The sequence below is a fragment of the Chinchilla lanigera genome, unplaced genomic scaffold (assembly GCF_000276665.1).
Source record: "Chinchilla lanigera isolate Chin_1 unplaced genomic scaffold, ChiLan1.0 scaffold00013, whole genome shotgun sequence".
NCBI lineage: Eukaryota > Metazoa > Chordata > Mammalia > Rodentia > Chinchillidae > Chinchilla > Chinchilla lanigera.
In genome coordinates, this window is record NW_004955414.1 from 25,553,615 (window position 1) to 25,576,579 (window position 22,965).

The 22,965-nt window shown below is 35.7% G+C and overlaps 1 protein-coding gene across 1 annotated transcript in view; it reads right to left on the minus strand.

The window, feature by feature from the left end:
* Positions 1-22,965, minus strand: part of Sbf2 (SET binding factor 2) — a gene marked incomplete at its 5' end in the record, with an annotated part of 381,407 nt that overhangs the window by 89,653 nt on the left and 268,789 nt on the right. Inside the window, 2 exon segments of the mRNA XM_013511938.1 lie at positions 861-1,123; positions 3,080-3,250. Of these exon segments, the coding sequence (XP_013367392.1) occupies positions 861-1,123; positions 3,080-3,250 (434 nt within the window).

Genomic DNA, 22,965 nt, shown 5'->3' on the forward strand with positions numbered 1-22,965 from the left:
GAAACAATACTTTTGTAAGGAAAGAAGGGAAGAGGGATTGCAGGGAGGGGTGGGAAAGGGGAAAAAAGAATCAAGATATATCATGTACAAGCACAGATTCCATATGATGTTATTGTTATATATATCTAAAATGTACCAATAAAAGCAATTAAAAATTGTTTTAAAATAAATTTAAAAAGCAAAGAAAAGAAACTTCAATGAAGTAAGAGAATTATTCTTGTGACTATTTCAGAGAGTATTCTAGATTGAGGGAATAACAAGTACAAAAGCTCTGCGGCAGGACTATGCTTGGAGTATTTAAGGGCTGGCATTAGCAGGCAGAACAGGATGGTTGACAGAAAATGATAGGAAACAAGGTCAGAGCCACAGCCAGAACACAGATTGTGTTGGGCTTTGTGGGTGAGCGTAAAGACTGGATTTTATTCTCAGTGGTATAGGAAGTCATTGATGGATACAGCAGAAGGCATGGTACAGGACATGATTGGTTAAATTCCAAAAATAAGCTGAGGAAAAAGGAAGAGAAAGAAACACTGGCAAGACAGACTTCACTATAATTTTTTCAGAATGATTTCTATAAATTGCTTTAGCAGAATGTGAATCAAAGGCTGCATCAGTAGTGGGCAAGACTTCTAGAAAATTAGGTCATGAAAGAGAAAAGATGTGGGGAGAGGGTAAGAATAGTGGGATGAAGTAAAGATCTTTTAATACAAAAGTGCTGTGCAAATCTGCAGATGGGGAAAACGGTTAATTTTTGAAATATATACAGCAATTTTTTCTCAAAATGTGTTGTATTTTCTGCTAAGCCAAAACTGGCCCTGAGAACAGTGTGAAGAGGGTCTCATGTACCCACATTTCAGTACCTGTTTGTGACAATGCTGTTGCTTCCACTTTCCCAGTCACCTGGTGCTGATGCTCTCAGGAGCTTATTTTTACTCGTGTCTAGGGGAACCAGTAAGTTGACCATAAGATTTGCAAAGTGAATGGCCTGACTGAAGACAGTGCTTTCTTCACGTTGCACCAATTCTTGTTGAGTTGATTTGCTCAGAGTTGGCCAAAGGCGAAGCTGCTCAGCTGCCAGGTCCATGGCTGTCTTCTCCTGATACTGGTCGTCAGAAAGCTTATCCTGAAAAAAAGGAAACCCAAAGCCAAAGGAGAGAACCCATCACTTCAAATAAGCTTCAAAAACATGGATGATTTTTAAAGCATAGGTTTTCTCTGTTTCTGTGTATTTTATTGGCATATTTAGGGTAAGTATTTTAAAAATCAAGAAAACCAACTATATTGAAAATAATGCCTATATCACCATAAATGAAAACACAGAGAAGAAGAATCTAACAACCACCATGAAACAAAAACCCAGTTGTTCCCCTACCCCAATTGAACAGGTTTTCGTAGGACCAGGTGAGAGCTGGTATACCTACGGTCATATTTGTAGCTAGCTAGGGATTAAAGACAGACTTCTTTAGAATGGAGGATACTGAATTTGTCACAGGATTGTTTTATGAATGCTTTTGAGATATATGCATGTTAGCATTATAGTTTCTTAAACTATCAAAAACATCTTGACAGCACAATTACTTCTGCAGTATGACCTCAGTCTTACAGTTTTTACATCTGTTATAAGTTACCTCTTAGTCAAGTGCATTTGGTTCTTTAAATTAAGCAAACAAGTCATGCTTGTCTGTACAATAACAATTTGGAATTTCAGATAGATGCCAATGCTGTTCACTATTAAAGGTCTTGTTCTTATCATACTCAAGAATATGTTTAAAATAATAGGAGGCATAGAAATATTTGAATGCTACTGTGTAATTTGTTAGATATCTAGGATCATTTATCTTACACAAAACAATTTAAAATGGAAGATGATGGAAATGATTATCAGTGATGTATTCTTCTGGCACACAGAATTAAAAATTACTCAAGTGAGTCAACACCAATAATTAGTCTTTTAGGCTGTTTTAAGTTCAATTTATGAAGGTGACCATTTTAAACATTTATTTACTATTAGGTACTCTGTAATGAGCTTACACATGAGACATTAAAATCTCATAATAATCATACCTATTCATTTATTTTATCAGTGAGACAACAAAGCACAGAAAGGTAACATGACGTTTAAGATCAAACAGTTAAAAATGACATTTTAATATTTTAGAATATTTTAAACTAAGGATAATTCTTCTGATTTTAAATATTTATTTAAAAATATATGCTGTTAAAATATACAGAAACAGAAAGAGTTATATCTACTGCCTGCACACTTTTGAGCAGATCTACTGAATTTTTCTTTTCCTTTTTTTCTCTTTTTTTTTGCTCTTTTTGAGACAGAGTTTAACTATGCAGTTTAGGCTGGCCTTAAGCTCACTTTGTAGTGCAGGCTGGCCTTGAACTCACAGCGATCCTCCTGCCTCAGCCTCCTAAGTGCTGGGACTACAGGCGTGTGGTACCATGCCTGGCTACAATTACTTTAAAATTAAAACTGGGTGTGGTGGCGTACACCTATAGTCCCAGCATTAGGGAGTTTGAGGCCAGTGTGTGCTACAAAGGGAGTGTAAGGCCAGCCTAAACTGCATAGCGAGACCCTGTTGCAAAAACACCAAATAAATACATAAACAAACAAATAAATAAATAAACTTAATTACCTTTCTCTTTAACTCAGATCCTTGCACATGCAAGTGTTCTAGAGCACTAAGCTACACCATCCTCAGCCCTAGAGTCAATTAACTTTAATTTGATATTTCTTCAAGGAACTAAATTGCATAATACTTATGCCTAGCTATACTTTTAGGATTGTTCTTTATGTTCAGTTTTCCATAACAGTTTCCCAGGAATTATTACTTATTAAAATATAATAAAATAATTCTAGTAGTAATGAACTATATCAAGAAGTTGTTATGGAAAAATATAAGGTCAGAAAGCAACAGAAGAAAAATGTTTGCTTTTGGGTTCCCTAAATTAAACTCAAATACACTAGTAGGAAGGGCTAGATTTCCCTTTGCCCAGGGAATATCTATAAAAGCCTTCTTTACAGTGAGAAGAACTCTAGTCTCATACAAGTACTTTTCTTTTCTCTTACCTTTTGCTTTAGATATGGGGTATGATTGTCTTCCTTTGTTGAAAGATACAAGGAGCGGACTTGTTCCTGCACTGCATTGTAAAAAGTTGTCTCCCAAAACTGCTGATTTGTCCAAATGGGGTGGTCCTGTACGCAGGTATAAGCAAACTGGTTGACTCCAGGAGCAAGTTTCTGTGAGAACACAAATATCTATCACCATGGAGCTGGCAGAGTTATGACAGTTCAGAAAGTCATAGGGGCCACACTTAACCATAGAGTTGATTAAAGGATTTCTCTAAAGTCTTAGTAATCAGCACCTTACTCATTTTTAACTGGCAACCTTGGACTTGCCATCAAATCCTTTAGTGACTCAGCTATATTATCAAAATGGGCATTTTAGCAACATCTTAGGAATCAAAAGGTTACTTTATGAATTAGAGAATATATGAGAAGTACCTAACACTGTACTGCACACACAGTAGGCACTGTAACAGTTATAATTAAGATAAAATTCACTAGAATAAAATTCAGTAAGACCTAAACATAAGACTCCTAATAATTTATAATTTATTTGGTTTTAGAGTGCATATTAAAAAAACGGCACCAAGTGCAATGTCAGTGAACTGCAGTTTGGCTTTCTAAACAGAATAAGGGCAAACCTTGAGTTTGTGGCTCAGTGAATTACACCTGCACTACTGCTCACCCTAGCCCAGTGATGGCAAACCTTTTAGAGCTTTCAGTGATACAAACAGTCTGCTGCAGCACATGTCCATAGGTTTGCCACCACAGCTAGCCCATTACTTCCCCATGAAGGCTACTGTCACATATACCCAGGAAGACTTTCCTGAGTTTCAAGAACATTTTCTGGTAACCAAATCTAGGCATGGGAAGGTGACCACAAACCAAATCTTCCTTCTTGGACTTTCTGCTGGGCTTTAGAGTAAGAGTAAACTTCAGAGGTATTTAACAGAGGGAAGGGAAACAAACTGTAGGCACTTAGTAGCTACTTCATACATGTATTTTTGTATATATAATTTAACACTAAAGTCTTACAAGAAAAGAGAAATTTGTGGCAGTTTAAGCGATTGCCTAAGGCCATCTAACAATTATATAAGTAGTGGAAATAGGTTTGAGTAAGTTTCAGGCCCAAAGCTTGTTTGGTTCCAAAGCCCCTGCTGTTCAATCTTCCAAAAAGAATTCAAAGCAAACCATAAAATAAATTACTTCTTAGCCCTGCTGTGTTCCCCATACCCATAGGATTTTGTCTCTCAAAAGTTAATATTTATTTTGCCATGAAACCTCTGATAAGACCTTATGTAACACTGCATTTTAAAATTTTAGAGGTAAATTACATTGCCGAATTTTAGTTAATGACTTGAGTCATTTTCCATAGCCACTGCTTTTATCTTTAAAATTAAGGATGCTTAACAATTTTTTAATTCATTATTTCTCAGCACATAGTAGGTAACATTTTCAAAAGATAGATCTTTTTTCAGCCCATTTCATTCTTTGGGATTGGGTTTATCTGTTTTTTTGTGAGTAGAACTAAAGTTAGCAGTAAGTTTTCTTTTGAAAAATTTAGTAAGTTGAATTTTCTTTAAATGTCAGAGACTGAAGATCATTATTAAGATTATACACATAACAGTTATGCAACAAAAGTCAGTTCATTTCTTAGAGACATGTAACAGATGTATAAGAGACTTAATAAATATTATTTAGTTAATATATGTTAATTTCCAGAGCATACTAAACCTAAAGCTAGAATAGGCACCAGGCATATCATGAAATGTAGTACTTTTTAGGAGAAAGGTAGCTATGATTTTTGCTTATAAGAGTTTCCGTGTTCTGCACGCTATGTGTAAATATAAGCCTCCTTCAAGATGGGACTTGGAACTGCTGCTGAGTAACTAGCTATGACCCAAATTGTTGCTAGTAGGTGGCTATAAATTAGGGATGACCTAGAACAGTGGTGGTAAACTTATGACACCTATGCTGCAGTGGACTGTTTGTATCACTGGAAGCTCTAAAAGGTTCACCATCATTGACCAAGAAGCAAAAGCCAGGAGTTCCCTGATAAAACATACATAAAGTTCACTGCTAATTTTCAAGCTGTCTTCTGCTCATTTAAGACTTAGCTACTATTTTTCTATGAGAAATCATGGACAAAAATGTACGTGGTTATGTGTGGGAGCAAAAGCCACATACACTGTGAATCACTTGTTCCTTCTACACTCAGCATAAAGACAGTTGGGACGTAGATTACATATTGTTCCCCTTTCACAGTTTAGTCCTTCATTCTAAGGAGTAACAATTATGTCAGCAGCACTACACAGGCCTATTTTGAAAGGGATTTAAAAGGTAAAAATTTTTAAAAAAGGGTTACTTCTCAACTGCCTTTTCTATGAGTACAATCAGAAGGGGTTCCGCATCTTATAGTGTAATCAAGAGCAGTTCTAAAAATTTTAAGAGTCCTGAAGTTAGTATAGACGAGGTGAGAAAAACTGAATTCTTAATAAATCCTTATCAGCTTCTTACAAATCATTTTTAGGATAATCTATACACCAAAACACCAATTAATTATAAATCTCTTATTAAAATTTGACAGCGCTCTATAGGAATCTGAGAGTGTGATGAAGCTGTCACTTTCTCCTTCACCTTTTTTTCTCCTGCTGCCGCATATTCCTTTTCCTTAACACATACCAGTTGACATTATCTTCCTGTTTATTCACAAACTAAAATATGCAAAAACTTCTCTACAAAAGGGACCACATACATTCCAATGCAGAAAAATTGTATAAAACAAAGTGACAATGGCCCACAGGGTCAGAACTTGTTTATTAGGTGAGAATTATAGCAAAGATAGGATAAACACTTTAGTTGGCCAGACAGCTCACAAGTAGTTATATCTGATATATGTGAGAAATCATTAATTCACAAACATTTAAAATACTGTTTTTCAAACATGAAATTTGTCTTCTTTTCTTTCTGGTTTCCTGGTATGTGCTCAGTTGTGAACAACAGGTACTGTGTCCCTCTGTTAGGATGGGTAGGAGGACCATTGCATTGATGGACAGGTGTGTTCTCAGAACCAGGAGAGGGCAGTAGCATCTTATTCTGTCTAGATTTCATCACAGCTTTACATAGAAATTGCAGAAATGGAGAGCGTCACAGTCTGGTTGGACTATTAACCAGGTGGTAAGGCAAATAATACATGTCTTAATTGTTCACTTGAGAGATGCTATAATAGAATGGACTTCTCTGAGGCCACACAGCAAGATGGATAGATGAGATGGGAAAGGAAATAAAGTTTTCTGTTAACTGTATACAAAAATTAAGGTAGTCCACAAAATGAAACTGCATTATAATTATGGAAAGAAAGACACAATGAGACTTTATAGAGTTTCAGATTTAGTATATAACCTGTGATAATAGCAGCAGTTCTAGTAAACAGAAAATAACACTGGTGGATAAAACTATTTCAGGATTGTAATTACTTCTCTGGATGGAAGCAAAAACTTTTCAAGATGCTTTCTCAAACTGGTCCATATGCTAGTTTCCTGATATTTTATTTTGCAAAAGAAGAGATTCAATCCATATTGAGTGTTGTGGTAGGGAATACTGTTGTCAAATGACATCTCTCTTTCCCTCCAATTCTGGCAACAATATTTACTTTACATTTCATAATAATTTTTATGATTCTGTCCTAAGAAACAAGTGATATTTTGCCATGCAATTTTATGAGACTTTTAAGATTGTGTTGACTTCTTTCCTTACCTAGAAAAAATAGCTCTGAAAGTACTAGATTAAGCAATGTCACTTATTTTCCACAAAGCTTTCAAAGGAAACCCAGCATGGGACAGGATATGGAGAATAAACTCATGGGGCTCCCCAAACAGCAGGCCTGATTCAAATCCAAATAAATGGACACAGTCATCTGAGGGACCAGATGAGATGGTCAAGGGAAAAAGGTTAAGAATATCAGTATGAAGACACTGCCTGAATTATGCCTGGCCAGACATGTTTGTTCACCAGACCAAAGTTTCTAATTAGGGAGTTCAGAGAGAAACTAGACCTGAGGAGAGAAAGTTAGGGGGAAGGACTCACTTCTTTTTTTTTTTTTTTTTTTTGGTTTTTCTCCGGTACCGGGAACTGAACTCACGACCTTGCGCTTGCCAGGCAGGCGCTTTGCCGCTGAGCTAAATCCCCAGCCCCAAAAAGACATATTTGTTTTTTGTGTTTTTGTTTTTTTCCGGTACTGGGAATCGAACTCACGAACTTGCGCTTGCCAGGCAGGTGCTGTGCCGCTGAACTAAATCCCCAGCCCAGGACTCACTTCATAAACATGTAATGATATTAAAGAATCATGAAGAATGCGGAGATTTGCTATCTAAATTGCTGGGGATTTCTATGACTATTTATCAACTCTTAATTCCCACCACAATTTTATGACTGACAGAGATAAATACAATCACTCCCTGCCTTGTCCCCTGTTGAGATGAACTTCTTGCTGTGTTGCCCAGGCTGGTCTCACATGCTTCTCCTGCCTCAGGCTCCCAAAAGCTCAGACTTACAGGGGCCATCAAGCCTAGCTTTTCTCCTACTTAAAGGCAAGGAAACTGAGGCACAAAGAAATTAAATACCTTGCCTATAAGAACATTACTAAAAAGTGGCACAGCCAGAGCTGAGAGTCAAACCCAAGCAGTTTGGCTAGAGTCTAATTTTTCAATCACTGTACAATTACATATATGGAATTCCACTGCTTGACTATACAGCAATTCCTTATTCCAGCTGATGAATATTTGTGTTATTTTCAACTTTTGCTATAACACTGGTACATTAATATTATCACACAGCTATCAACTTTTGATTAATGGTTTCAATACCACTTAATAAGACCTAGACATACTTCAGAGAAATCCCAAGAAATATAGCAATTCCCATTGTTATCTGTATCAATAAGTATTTTGGAGTTATTGATAATGCATTATTTTTCCAATAAGAATTATTTCATGCAGACTTTAACAACTCTATTGTTTAAAAAATTAATAGTAATTCATAAATATCGAATATCAACTTGGTGTTCAAATTTCTAGTTGCCTTGTAAGTGTAAAAAAAATGATGGTTTTGTTATATTTATCATCAGTCAAGTCTGGTATGATCCAAATACAGTGGTAACTGGGTTCATGAACACTTTTGTTTGCTGATGTTATGGCTTGCGTCTAGATGTCCCTCCAAAGCATCATGCAGTCACAGGTAGGGCTTTTCGGTGGTGGCTGTATCTAGAGTGTGTGACGCTTGGATTAAGGAGGTGATGATGCTGGGATTGATTCATGGTATGATGCTAGGATTAAGGGTGCCCCACCCTGGGTGTGAGTGCCCTACCCTGGACAGAATAAAAGGGACAGAAAGAGGGCTGCTGTGGTCACTTGCTGATTGTCTGCTACTGCCCCCTGCCTGCTCTGCGATGCTCCTCTGCCATGCCACACTGCCTTGGAGCTGGCCGATTGTGGGTTGAAACCTCTACAAACTGTGAGTTGAAACAAACCTTTCCTTCTTTCATTTTGGATGTCAAGTATTTTTTTCAGCGACAAGAATAAATAACAGTGAACAACTTGGTTTGCAAACAGAAGTATTTGGCAAAATTTTGTTTTTGTTTGTGAACTCTGTATTTGTTGACCAACACAACTGTGGCCACCTTTCCCGCACAAACATGAATGTGGACACCTTTTCCAGAAGCATGGAATGAATTAAGTTTGTGAACCAAGATACCACTGTAATGCTATCTACTGCCATTAGTTTGTATATCAGTAGGTCAGTTTTACCTCTTTATTATTTATAGTTTCTTTTCCCACCTGCATGTTGTTTGTTGAAAACAGGGTTAAATAACTTGCCCAGAGTTCCTATAGAGTCTCAACAGTAGTGATTGCTGACTATATCTCAGTTGTGTTATTTGACATATTCCTTTGGTTTCTGCATTTCCTACAAACTAGTAGTTGATTCTTGATCAGGATTCAGGCTTGTTTGACAAGAATACTTAATAGACAGTACCACTCAGTCTGGTAGTAGCTCCCTTTGTGATGTTAAAGGCTGTTGATGGTCAGTGTCTAGATTCATTTATCATTTGTAGTAGTAAAACAACAATATTCTCATTCTAGAATTCCTCTCTCCCTTACTATTTCTATAAAAAGAAACTTCCTCTCATCAAGTACTTGGTAATACAACTGTGTATCAGAAAAGCACAGGAGGGAGATCGTGCTGTAATTCAATCATAGAGTGTATGTTTAGCATGCCTGAAGTTCTGAGATCAATCTCTTGCAACAACAACAAAAAGTAAATGTGTAGTTGATTTTATATTTTCATATAAATATTAGTTTTAAAAACAGTAACATACTTATTTTTTACCACAATGGTGAGCAATTAGTTTGGCTTTTCTTTTATTAATTTCTTTGTGAACTCAGGAATTTTAAGACATATTTGAGTTACTCTTGAACCTAGGCTGAGAAACTATACATAAGTGTTTACTAGAAATTTGTGCTTTTCATTAATTTAATGCCATGCATTTTATGAGGTCCCTGTCTACAAAGTGCCAACAATCTATATAGGGAAATAAAAAACTGTAATTCCATGTGATGACTGATGAACCTAGTAACCTTGTTAAAAGCAACACTGTAGTGGGAGGACAAAAGATTTGATTAGGAGAACATAATCAACAAAAGACTTGTAGATACCTAACAAAATATTCTCTCTGAGATGTAAGTATAAAATGAACAATCAAAGAAAGGGCTGGTGTATCTTGATGCAAAAAGAAGGAATGTGGGAAGTCACAATTCTCACTATATGTACTTGCAAATGGCCCTAAAGTTCAACAAAAATGGCATTTCTTCACTAACTACCTACCTCTCCCTCCCCCAAATTTAGTAACTTTAATGTCCACATAGAGAAGAAAAGGTAGGTAAAGATAGTATAGTCTTTACACAATAGAATATTATGTTGCCATTAAATAGGTTAACATTTAACTACAACATGATGTAGTGCTTATGATACATTTCAGAAAACAAGCAGAATAGGCTATGATTTCATCCGCCAAGTACACAAAGGCAAGGAAGAGAATGCAAAATGAAAATGAAGTTAAGGTAAAGGAATTATGGACAATTTAGTTTTCTTCAAAAAATTTTAAGGGAACTTGTAAAATGTGATTGACTGAATATTCTGTTGCCTACAGTGTAATAAAATGAGAGGAAAAAAGGTAAAAATATACAAGAACAAACACAATGAGAGGAAATAACACCAGACTGGTGATGTTAATATAATTTTGTAAGTCTGCAAAGGATTTATAAGCAATAACAAATTTTTAAAGAAAATAAAGCTTAAGTTCTATGCTACTTAGAAAAGTGCTGTACAAATTATAAATTAATAAAAGATGGAGAAAACCTGAATGTTCAGCAGCTGATCAGAGGGTAAAAAAAATGGAGCCTATCTAGTCAGTGGAATACTAAGATACTATATGGCAATAAAGAAATATGAGGTAGTGATACAAGTTATAATACAGATGAAACTTGAACACAAGCTACATGAAAGAATCCAATCATAAAATGTCATATATTGTATGATTTCCATTTATATGCATATCCAGAACAGGCAAATAGAGACAGACAGAAATTAGACTAGTGCTTGTCTGGGGGTGTGGGGGTACTGGTAAGTGATGCCTAGTGGGTACAGGCATCATTTTTGGGGGGATTAAAATGTTTTAAAATGCATTATGATGATGGGTAATATTCTAAAAGCCATCGAATTGCACACTTTAATAAACTACACGGCATATAAATTATCTTTTTTTGTTTGTTTTTTTCCGGTACCGGGAATTGAACCCACGACCTTGCGCTTGCCAGGCAGGTGCTGTGCCACTGAGGTAAATCCCCAGCCCCTTAAATTATCTTAATAGAGTTGCTATGTTTATTTTTATTTTTATTTATTTATTTATTTATTTTTGTTTTTTTTCCAGTACTGGGAACTGAACTCATGACCTCGCGCTTGCCAGGCAGGCGCTGTGCCGCTGAGCTAAATCCCCAGCCCTGCTATGTTTATTTTTTAAAGAGAAAAACAAAAATGATACACAATTTTAAAACAAGATGAGAGGAAATTAACAATGGTTATTATATTAATGGTTATTATATTATATTATATTTATTATATTGCATATTGTTATCTTCAAAGTTGTTTCTAAGATGACCAGACAAATGCAGGCTGAAATAAGGAACCTATCCCATTCTTTTGTAATAGGTTTGTAGGAGAAACAAGAAGGTTTTATTAAGCAAAGATTTTAGGACGCAGTTAACAATGGAATGTAGATGCTCAGAAAAATGAGGCACATTATAATTTGGAATGGAGAGCACTTATACCTTTCTTGAAGGGGCAGAAAAGCCCAGGAAAAGGTGGCCCACTCCCCAGAAAGGTACTAGCCCATTCTATAGATATTAATGTTTTGTTTGCTTGTTTGTTTTTGTTTTTTGAATAGGGCTGAAAATGAGGCTATCCAGGAGCCTCTCTCTAGGCACCCACCTCAGTAGCACACAAAAGACACACATCATTTAAAGATTTCAAGGGTTTTAAGAGCCGTATGCCACAAAACAGTAGATAGTAAAAATACAAATTTTTTATTATTAATCACCAACCCTCACTCAAGAAGAAAGAAGCAATATGAATAGCTCTTTATCTGCTCGAGAAATTGAAATAAAATTTTCCTACAGTGAAAACTCCAGACACAAAGGCTTCATCAGGAACTTTACCAAACACTCAAGAAAAAACTCACAAAATCAATTCAATGAACCAAATACTTAAATGTAAAACCTAAAACTATAAAGTCACTACAAGAACCTTGTAGTACAAGCCTGTAGTACCTTAAACTCACTGGATATACAATGGAGGGTCCCACAGACCCCTTCTGGGTTTGAGGTAGGACAAAATAAAAGATAAAAAAGAGATAAGGAAATTATAACTAAAAATTACTAATAAAATTAATTAATTAAAAAAAAGAGACTACACCTTCCAGGAACCAGCTCAAGTTACCCAAGGGGATACATTATCAGCATTCCTTTGGTTAAATTTAAACTCTCCCTACCAGACCAAACTATAGTGTACTACAAGAACACTACAAGACACTGCTATAATTATTTAAGATAAGACCCCCAAAGGCATAGGTCACCTTAGTAAAACTAGAGAAATGGGATTATATCAAACCATGAAGATCTACAAAACAGAAGAATAATCAACAGAGCTAAGAGGTAACCTACAGGATGGGAAAAATATCTGTAAACTATTCATCTGACAAAGAATTAATACCCAGAATATATATGGTGCTCAAAATGCTCAACACCAAAACAACAACAAAACCCCCCAACAAAAACCCCAACAAATAATCAAATTTTAAAACTGGCTAAAGAACTAAATAGACACTTCTTAAAGGAAGATATAAGAATGGCCAAAAAGCCAGGTGTGGTGGCACACACCTGCAATCCCAGCACTCAGGAGGCTGAGGTTCAGGAGGATCGTTGCGAGTTTGAGACCAGCCTGGACTATGAAGTTAGCTCAAGGCCAGGATGAACTGCATAGCAAGGCCCTCTCTCAAAAAAAAAAAAAAAAAAAAGAATGGGCAACAAGTAAATGATCACTCTCATTGATCACTGGAGAAATGCAAATTAAAACCCCAATGAGGTATCTCACCATAGAGTGGCTATCATCAAAAAGACAAAAAATAACAAACACTGACAAAGATGTGGAAAAACAAGAATTCTTATACACTATTTGTGGGAATGTCATTATAGGAGACAGTAGGGAAACTGTATGGAGATTCCGTGAAGAAAAAAAAAAAGAACTGGGCCAGGGATATAGCTCAGTGGCTTAAGCGCTTGCCTGGCAAGCGCAAGGTCATGAATTCAATTTCCAGTACTGAAAAAAAAAAAGAAAGAAAAGAAAGAACCACCATATGATCCAGCAATCCCATTCACGGATATACATTCAAAGAAGATAAAATCACTACACTGAAAAGATACTTACACTCCTGTGTTTATTATAACTCACAGTAGATAAAATATGGACTCAATCCTAGATGCCCATTAGTGGACGGATGGATAAAGACATACACAACAATATTATTCATCCATAAAAGAATGAAATTCTGTTATTTATAGTAACATGGATGGAACTAGAGATCATTTTGTTAAGTGAAATAGGCCAGACACAGAAAAACAAATTCTTATACATTCTCACCACCTGTGGAAACTAAAAAGTCGATCTTATAGAAGAACAGAATGGAGTAGTGGTCACTGAAGACTGGGAAGGATGAGGTTGGGGAATAGAAACAAGTTCAACAAAGAGTACAAAAATACATTTAGAAAAGAGGAATTAGTTCTGATCTTTCTATAGCACAGTATGGTAACTACTGGTTAAAACAATCTATGATATATTTTAAAATGACTAGAAGAGTATGCAATTCCCAATACCTAAAAATGATGTTTGGAGACAGAAATGCTTATTGCCCAATTTGATTATTATATACTGTACACATGTGTTAATCACCATAATGTATTTCATAACATATTCAAATAATGTTTCAATAAACATTACTGATACTTAACTGATATTAAGTATTACTGATATTAAGTATTACTTAACTGATATTAAGTATTACTGATATATTATATCATACTTAACTGATATATTCTATGGTGCCAGCCTTATTCTTATAACAGAACTAAAAAAGATTTTGCAAAAATAGAACAATATGCTTCATGAACACAGATGTAAAAATTCTAAGCAAAATTTCTGAAATTCAGATCTAGCAATATATAAAAAGAATAATATAACCAAGGTTATCTTAGAAACAAAAGGCAGGTTTTAAATTTTTTTATATTTTTAATTAATACATAACAATTGTACATATTTACGGGATACATGGTGATACTCCAATACACGTATACAATGTGTTATGAGCAGATCAGGGTAATGGTACATATCACCTCATGATAAATAAATGATAAATAAATGATGTTTATTTATCATTTCTTTGTATTAACACATTCAAAATCCTCTCTAGTAGGTCTTTTGAGATATTCCATTAACTCTTGTCAGTCACTGTTATTCCACTGTGCAAAACAACACTGGAAATTATTCCTCCTATCCAAATGGACCCCTGTACCCACTGACTATTACTCTTCTTCCCATCTTCCCAATCTTCTTCCAGGCTCTGGTAACCAGTATTCTATTCTCTACTTTGAAATACATTTTTTTAAAACTTTCATGTATAAATGAGAACATGTGTTTGCCTTTTGGTACTTGATTTATATCATTTAACATAATGTCCTCCAGCTCTACCATGTTGCTGTAAATGACAGAAATTCATCTATCTTTTTAAAAAAAAAAAAAAAAAACTATTTTAAAGAAAAAGAAACAAACAAAAAAAAAACCAAAACCCCCCAAAATTCCAAAGTAATATGATAGGAGAGTAACAATGGTTAATATACTGCATATTATCTTTAAATTACTGAGTACACAATATCAGCATTTAATTGTCCAAATAATATAAACACAGACCTATCTTTTCAATGAACTGAGAGGAATTAGTTGTGCAACTATCTCAGCTCTCTTTTATGTGTGTGTGTGTATATATATTTCTTTTCCTTTTGTTTTTCCCTTCCTTCTTTTTTCCCATTCCCTTAAACCAATTTCTCTTTCCTTTTTAAGTTTCTTCCCATTTTACAATATCTACTGTACATTTTGGATCACATTTACACTTTCAGCTTCTCACACTAGGGAGACTAAAATACTATATTTACACATTTGTATCTGCTTTATTTCATTTATGAGTATGGACTCAAGTTGCATACATTTACCTATAAGCCTCCAGTTTATCCTTCTTTATGGCTGAGTAATACTCCATTATATAAAAAGACCACATCTTCTTTATCCATTCCTCAGTTGATGGGCATTTGGGTTGTTTCCAAGATCTAGCTATTACAAACTGTACTGCTACAAACATAGATGCATACATATCACTGTGGTACAATGTTTTTAATTCTTCTGGGAAAATACCCAGAAGGGGAATATCTAGGTCAAATGGGACCTCCAATCCTAGTTTTTTGAGGAATCTCTACACTAATTTCTACAGTGGTTGTACCAGTCTACAGTCAAACCAACAGTGGAGAAGAGTTCCTTTTCCCCACAGCCCCTCCAGCGTGTTACTGGTTGATTTCTTGATAACAGCCATTCTTTCCAGGGTGAGATGGAATCTCAATGTTGTTTTAATTTGCATCTCTCAAATGACCAAAGATGTTGAACTTTTTTCACATATTTATTTGCTGTTTGTATTTTTTTATATGAAAAGTGTGTATTCATGTCCAATGCTTATTTTTGTACTGGGTCTTTAAATTTGGGAGGTCTGGTTTGAGTTCTTTATATGTTCTCGATAGTAAACCTTTGCCTGAGGAACATCCAGCAAACATTTTTTCCCACATTGTGGCTTGTCTTTTCCCTCTGTTGGTGGTTTCTCTTGCTGTGCAAATGTTTTTTAATAGGATGAGATCCCAGTTGCTGGGGTTTTATTCATAAAGTCTGTGCCTACACCAATGTCTTCAGAGTTTTACCTATTCCATCTTCCAGCAGAATTAATATTTGTCTTAATATTTAGATCTTTGAACCATTTTGAATTTCATTTAGTGCATGGTGAAAGATATGAGCCCAATTTTAATCTTTGACATGTGCAGAGCCAGTTTCTCCAGCACCATTTATTAAAGAAGCTATCTTTATTCCAGTGTGTTTGGCTCCTTTGTCAAATATAAGGTGGCTGAATATATCTGGAGTTGTTTTTGCATCTTCTAGTCTGTTCCATTGACCTTCAAGTCTGTTTTTTTTTTTTTTTTTTTTTTTTTTTTTCCGGTACCACGCTGTTTTTTAATCACTGTAGCTTTACAGTATAATTTTAAGCCAGGCATTGTGATGCCTCCTGTCTTGCCTTTGTTGCCCAGAATTGACTTTGCTATTCTAGGTCTCTTCTGGTTCCAAATGAATTTTAGGATTGTTTTCTCTAATTCTGTAAGATATGCTGTTGGAATTTTGATTGGAATTGCATTAAATCTGTATAACAATTTTGGAAGTATGGCCATTTTCACTATACTGGTTCTTCCTATCCAATAGCAAGGGATATCTCTCCATTTTCTGATAGCCGCTTCAATCTCCTTTTCCAGAGTACTGTAGTTTTCAATATAGAGGTCTTCTACATCCTTTGTTAGACTGATTCCTAGGTATTTCATTTTTTTTAGATGCTACCATGAAGTGTTGTTTCCCTAATTTCTCTCTCAGTAAGTTTGTTATTTGTGTACAGGAAGGCTACTGATTTTTGAGTGTTGACTTTGCACCCAGCTATGCTACTGAATTTGCTTATTAAATCTAGTAGTTTCTTAGTGGAGTTTTGGGGGTTTTCTACGTAGAGTATAATATCATCTGCAAATAGTGGTAATTTCACGTCCTCCTTTCCTATTGTTATTCCTTTTCTTTCTCTTGTCTAATTGCTCTGGCTAAAGTTTCCAGGACTATGTTGAATAAGAGTGGAGACAGTGGACCTCCTTGTCTTTTTCCTGATTTTAGAGTGAAAGCTTTCAGTTTTTGTCCATTTAGTATGATATTAACTGTTGGGGGCTGGGAATTTAGCTCAGCGGCACAGCACCTGCCTGGCAAGTGCAAGTTCGTTAGTTCGATTCCCGGTACCGGAAAAAAACAAAAAAAAACAAAAACCAAAGACAAAAACAAAAAGATATTAACTGTTGGTTTATCATAGATGGCTTTTATGAGATCAAGATAAAGACCATCTATTTCAATTTTTTGCAGGGTTTTTATCATGAATGGGTGCTGGACTTTGTCAAAAGTGTTTCCTGCATCTTTTGAGATGATCATATGATTCTTGTCCTTGGCTCTATTAATATGGTGTATTATTATATTTATTGATTTACAAATGTTGAATCATCTCTGCATCCCTGGAATGAATCCCACTTTGTCATGGTGTATAATCCTCTTGATGATTTGCTGCTTTCTGTTTGCCGGTATCTTATTGAGGATTTCTCCATCTATGTTCATGAGGGAGATGGGTCTGTAGCTCTCTTTCATGGTTGGGTCCTTCTCCAGTTTTTGTATGAGGGTAATGCCTGCTTTCAGGAATGAATTTGGAAATACTGCTTCCCTTTCAATTTCATTAAAGAGTTTGAGCAGTGCTGGTGTTAAGTCTTCTCTAAATTTCTTGTAGAATTCAGTAGTGAATCATTATTCAGGGCCTGGGCTTTTCTTTGTTGGTAGGTTTTTACATCTTTGATTTCATTGATTGATACTGTTTTATTTAGAATTTTTATATCTTCTTGATTCAACTTTGGTAATTTGTATGTATCTAGGAATCTGTCCATCTCTTCTGCATTTTCCATCTTATTAGAATACAAGTTTTTGATGTAGGTACAGATGACCTTCTCGATTTCTGCAGGGTCTGTTGTGACTTCACCTTTTCACTCCTAATTGTGTGGACCCGAGTTTTTTCTTTCCTTTTTTTGATAATATTGGCTAAGGGTTTGTCGATTTTATTTAATCTTTCAAAGAACCAACTCTTGGATTCATTTATTATTTGTATTATTGCTTTTTAGTCTCCAATGCATTAATTTCTGCTCTGATCCATATAATTTCTTTCCTTGTATGAGTTTTTGGCTTTGCTCTTTTTCTAGAAGTTTGAGGTTCATCATTAAGTTGTTTATTTTTTGCTTGCTCTATTTTCCTTATATGGGTATTCACTGCTATAAATTTCCCTCTTAGGACTGCTTTCACTGTGTCCCATAAGTTCCAATATGCTGTACTGTCCCTGTCATTTAATTGTAGAAACTAATTTTTTTAATTTCATCTGTGACCCACTGGTTGTTCAGGAGGGTGCTATTTAATTTCCATGTGTTTATGAAGTTCTTATGGTTTCTTTTGCCATTGATTTCCAATTTCATTGGACTATGTTCTAATAATATGCATGGGATAATTTCAATTCCTTTGTATTTACTTAAGCATGTTCTATGAGTTAGTATGTGGTCTGTTTGGGAGAACATCCTGTGTGCAGCTGAGAAGAATGTGTATTCTGATGTTGTATGGTGGAACATTCTGTAGACATCTATTAGGTCCATTTGTTCAAAAGTTTGGTTCAGGAGGCTGGGGATTTAGCTCAGTGGCACAGTGGCTGCCTAGCAAGCGCAAGGTTGTGAGTTTGATTCCTGGTACTGGAAAACAAACAAACAAAAAAGTTTGGTTCATTTCTATTATTTTATTGTTGATTTTTTTGTCTAGTTGATCTGTCTTTTTGTGACAGTGGGGTATTGAAATCCCCCAAAACAATTAAATCAGTGTTTATTTGATTTTTTTTATGCCCGTTAATATTTGTTTTATATAGCTGGGTGCACTGGTATTTGTTGCATATATATTTATCATTGTTATTTCTTCCTCTTGGATTCTTTACAAGGATGTAGTGACCTTCTTTATCTCTCTTAATCAGTCTTTGCTTAAAATTCACTTTGTCTGCAAATAGAATAGCTACCCCTGCTTTTTTCTGAGTTCCTGTTGCATAGAGTATTGTTTTCCATTCTTTGACTTTCAGACTATGGATTTCCTTTTGAGTTAAATGTGTTTCTTGTATGCAGCACATTGCTGGATCATGCTTCTTGATCCATTCTGCCAGTCTGTGACTTTTGATTGGTGAATTGATGCCAGAAGTTCATCTATCTTCATAGCCAAATAATATCTCACTGTGTGTATATATATAACACTTTCTTCATCTAGGCATCTGTCACTGGACACCTGCGTTGAGCCCGTATCTTGGCTATGTGAATAGTGCTGCAATAAATGTGTGAATGCAGATATTTCTTCAGTGTACTGACTTGAATTCCTTTGGAGATGTACTCAGTAGTGGAATTAATGGGTCACATGGTAGCTCTATTTCTAGTGTTTTGAGGAACAACCATCCCATTTTTTATATTGGTTGTACTAATTTACATTCCTACCCAAAATGTATGAGGGTATTGTTGGGCAGGTTTAATATTGAACACTAATCAATATACCTCAACATAATAAACTAAGAAAGAAAAATCATATGACTACCTCACTGAATGTAGAACAAAGCAGAGGTGATAGATACACCAATTACCCTATCTTATCTTTATATACTATAGACATGAATTAAATATGTACCATTATGCATCAATTAAAAATAAGAATATTTATAAACCAATGAAGCAAACAAAATGTGAAAAGGCATTTGACAAATGCTTAGTAAAAAACTCCTGGTATCTAAAAATAAAATAAAATTTCATTAACCATCTATGAAATGGTTAGGCATTGTGGACTGTGGACTATCTACACAATGGATTACTCCTCAGCAATAAAAGGAATGAACTATTGATACTTGAAGCAATACAGATGAATCTAAAAATAATTATGCTAAGTGAAGAAATCTGAAAAAAATCACAAAACTTCAAGCACCTGCCTGGCAAGTGCAAGGTCCGGAGTTCGATCCCTGGTACATAAAAAAAAATTCTCAATACTTCATAACTACATTTATATATAACTCTAGAAAGTACAAACTGTTCTGTAGTGACAGAAGGCAGATCAGTGGTTACTTGGGAACTTGGGGAGGAGGTACAGGCTCGAGATAGGGTGGAGAACATAGAGTAGGGCACAAGGAACTTTTTGGGGTGATGCTTATATTTGCTATCTTGATTTTGGTAATGTCTGCTATCTTGATTGTTAGGAGCTTTTAACATTTTATTTTATGTAAATTTTACTTCAAAAGAAGAAAATGCAAACTTTATTGCAATTCTAGTTATGAACTCTAGTAAATAATATGAAAGTTGAAGAACTGGAATTATCATATGGTAACTACAATTACTGTGAAATATATAAAAAATAAGACAGATCAATAGATGAATAGATATGTATAAAGAAAAGACAGGAACAATATTAATGCACAACTAAATGGTAGGTATATGGATCTAGATTTTAACACCTCTTGAATTCTGAAAATTTTCACAATGAAATGTTTGGAAATATTAGAGTATTAGTCTTATTAATAACTAGGAGGAGTTCTAAAAAAACAAACAGAAAATTAAGAGGAAAATAATCAAATAAATGAAATGAGAGTATTTTAATTTTCTCAGAGCCAAGTAGCCTGGATTTTCAGATTGAAAGACCAATCTACTGCTTACTTTCTGAACAAAAGAATTTACAGACTCAAAGTCCTAAAAAAAACCCTCTGAGAAAAAATTTGGCCGATTATGTTTATTTACATTATATGTAACCAGACAGGAAGCAGTATAAAATAAATTTCCAGCTATGCAGTTTGAAATTAAATGTTTAGGGTTTAAACTTAGATTAATTAGAAAATTAAACTGATCATGTTACAGCATTATAAAGATTTAGTGAAATGGAAATTCTTTAATTTGGCCTCAGTCTCTTACCTCTGCCATTACATTTCAAAAAAGATACCCATTAATTGAAATTTGACTCACAAAAGGTTGTTCTCTAAGCTTTTATTGCTCAAAGTAGATGACCTACATTCTTTTCTCTTTGTTCATTAGTATGTACTTAATTCTTTTTGGAGTAATGCAGTGTTGTAAATAAGTTATCTTAAAACTAGGTCTAGAGGGCAGATGTTCATAAAAAGGCAGTAAAAGAAAAAATAAGGATAGAAGGAGGACTGATAACTACTCATTCCAATGCCTAAACCCCATTGGATAGGCAGATTCCAGAGATGGAGTAACAAAGAAGTTACATGTCTATCCAAAACAGTATGTGTTCTAAAGTGACTCATTCTGTACTAATATTGTACCTGGATAAAAACAATAGATTAGGCACTTTAAAAATGTGTTTGTTGATACCAAAGAATATTGGATATCACTTTATCTGAGATGAAAGAAAATCACTTTTCTAAGAAAAATCACTTTTCTAGGATTAGGGAAGTCTTTTCAGTGAGTTGAAACATTTATTAGAAGTCTATCACCAGGCACTAAAGTCAAAATGGATTAAAGCTCTAAATATTAAAACAGAAATACTAAATCTACTGGAAGAGAAAGTACGCAGGAATCTTGAAGACATAGGGGTAGGCAGAGAGTTCATGAACAAAAACCAAACTACACGGGAAATACTTCAAAGAATCAACAACTAGGATCTCATCTTATTAAAAAGTTTTTGCATCTGACCCTTCTGCGCATTCTGAACTGACTAGAGATACAGATTCAGGTGAGCTGTGACCTGCTAACAGAACGGTTCCCAGCTAAATGCAGTGGAAAGAGCCAGGTACTTCCCATCTACTTCCTGGGGGTACAGCAGCCGACCCAGGACCCCGCCGCCATTCCAGTCTGAGTCTCTGCCTTCAGTGCGCCTGGCGCGGACCAGACATCCTCACTCAGAAGGCCCGTGAACTGCTCTCACCAGGGTTCGTGTGTTGGCTCTCTCTGCGCGTGCCCAGTGCAGAGTGAGGTACTGGACTGGGGGCGCTGGCAGCTGTGGCACCACGGCTCGTGTTTGGGCTTTGCCTGCACCTTGATCATCTGGGGGTCGCAGACAAGGGCAGTCTGTGAGGGCTGTTGATGTGGCCTGCGTCTAACTTCTGTGCTGACCAGAGACTCAGAATCAGGTGGTCCACAAACTGTCGACCCTGCAGTTCATGTCTGGGTTTGCCTGTACCCTGAACTGCCTGGGTCACTGGTCCACTGGTCTGAGATTGAGCCAGCAGTGCAACCAGATCCTGGGTCATACACGTGCCCTGAACTACAAGGGGTCACTGGATCAGATGGACTGCCATCAGCTGGCATCACGGTCTGTGTCTGAGACATGGGAGAACTATATACACTTCATCATCTGCTGAAAAACTCCAGAATAAGCACTGCATCTCAACAGACACTGAGGGGCAAGCCTGACTGCCAAGAAAACTAGGGACACTAGCGGTCTTTGCTGAGCTGCAAGGGAAGAGGGAGATTGAGCTTTCTCCATCTGGGATCAAACATGACAAGACGAAGGACTAAAACACAATCTCAGAACTCCACCCCACTCAGCACAAGTCCAGGAGACATTGACATAGGAGAACTTGGTAAACACACACCTGAAATTGCTGAAATGACTGCAATGGAAGTGAAGAAACAACTTCATCAGGCCATAGAAGAGATCAGATCAGAAATAATCTCTCAGGCAAAAAATGAAATGACAATAATAATGAAAGAACTGCTCAGGACATCTGAAGAAGAAACATGTAAGAAAATAGAAGAACATAGGCAATGGACAGAAACGTTAAATGAAAAATGTAGAAATGACTTAGAAAGCATGAACCAGTTTCAAAAAGAAATCAAAGCTTCCATTGAAAGCTGCAAAAGCCGCTTGAATGAAGCTAAAGATAGAATTTCAGATTTTGAAGACAGCATGGCTGCTAGCGAATGTAAAAGAAAGGATCTCTTATAATCAACGAGGAACCAGGAAAAATCAATTCAACAGCTGCAAGATGAGGCAAAGAGGAATAATGTATGACTAATAGGAGTCAATGAAACAGCAGAAGGCAACACAAATGACATAAAAAGAATATTTGCAGAAATAATAGCAGAAAATTCCCCAAGCATGGAAACAGAACATGAAATACAGGTAAATGAGGCCTACAGAACTCCAACTAACCATAACTCAAACAAAACTACATCCAGACATATACTAGTCAAGATCCCAGATCTCCAGCAAAAGAAAAGAGTATTAAAAGCTGCTAGAGAAAAGAAGCAGATTACCTATAAAGGAAAGCCTATCAGAATCACGGCAGACTTCCCAACACAAACCATCCAATCGAGAAGAGCTTGGAGCAAAGTATTACA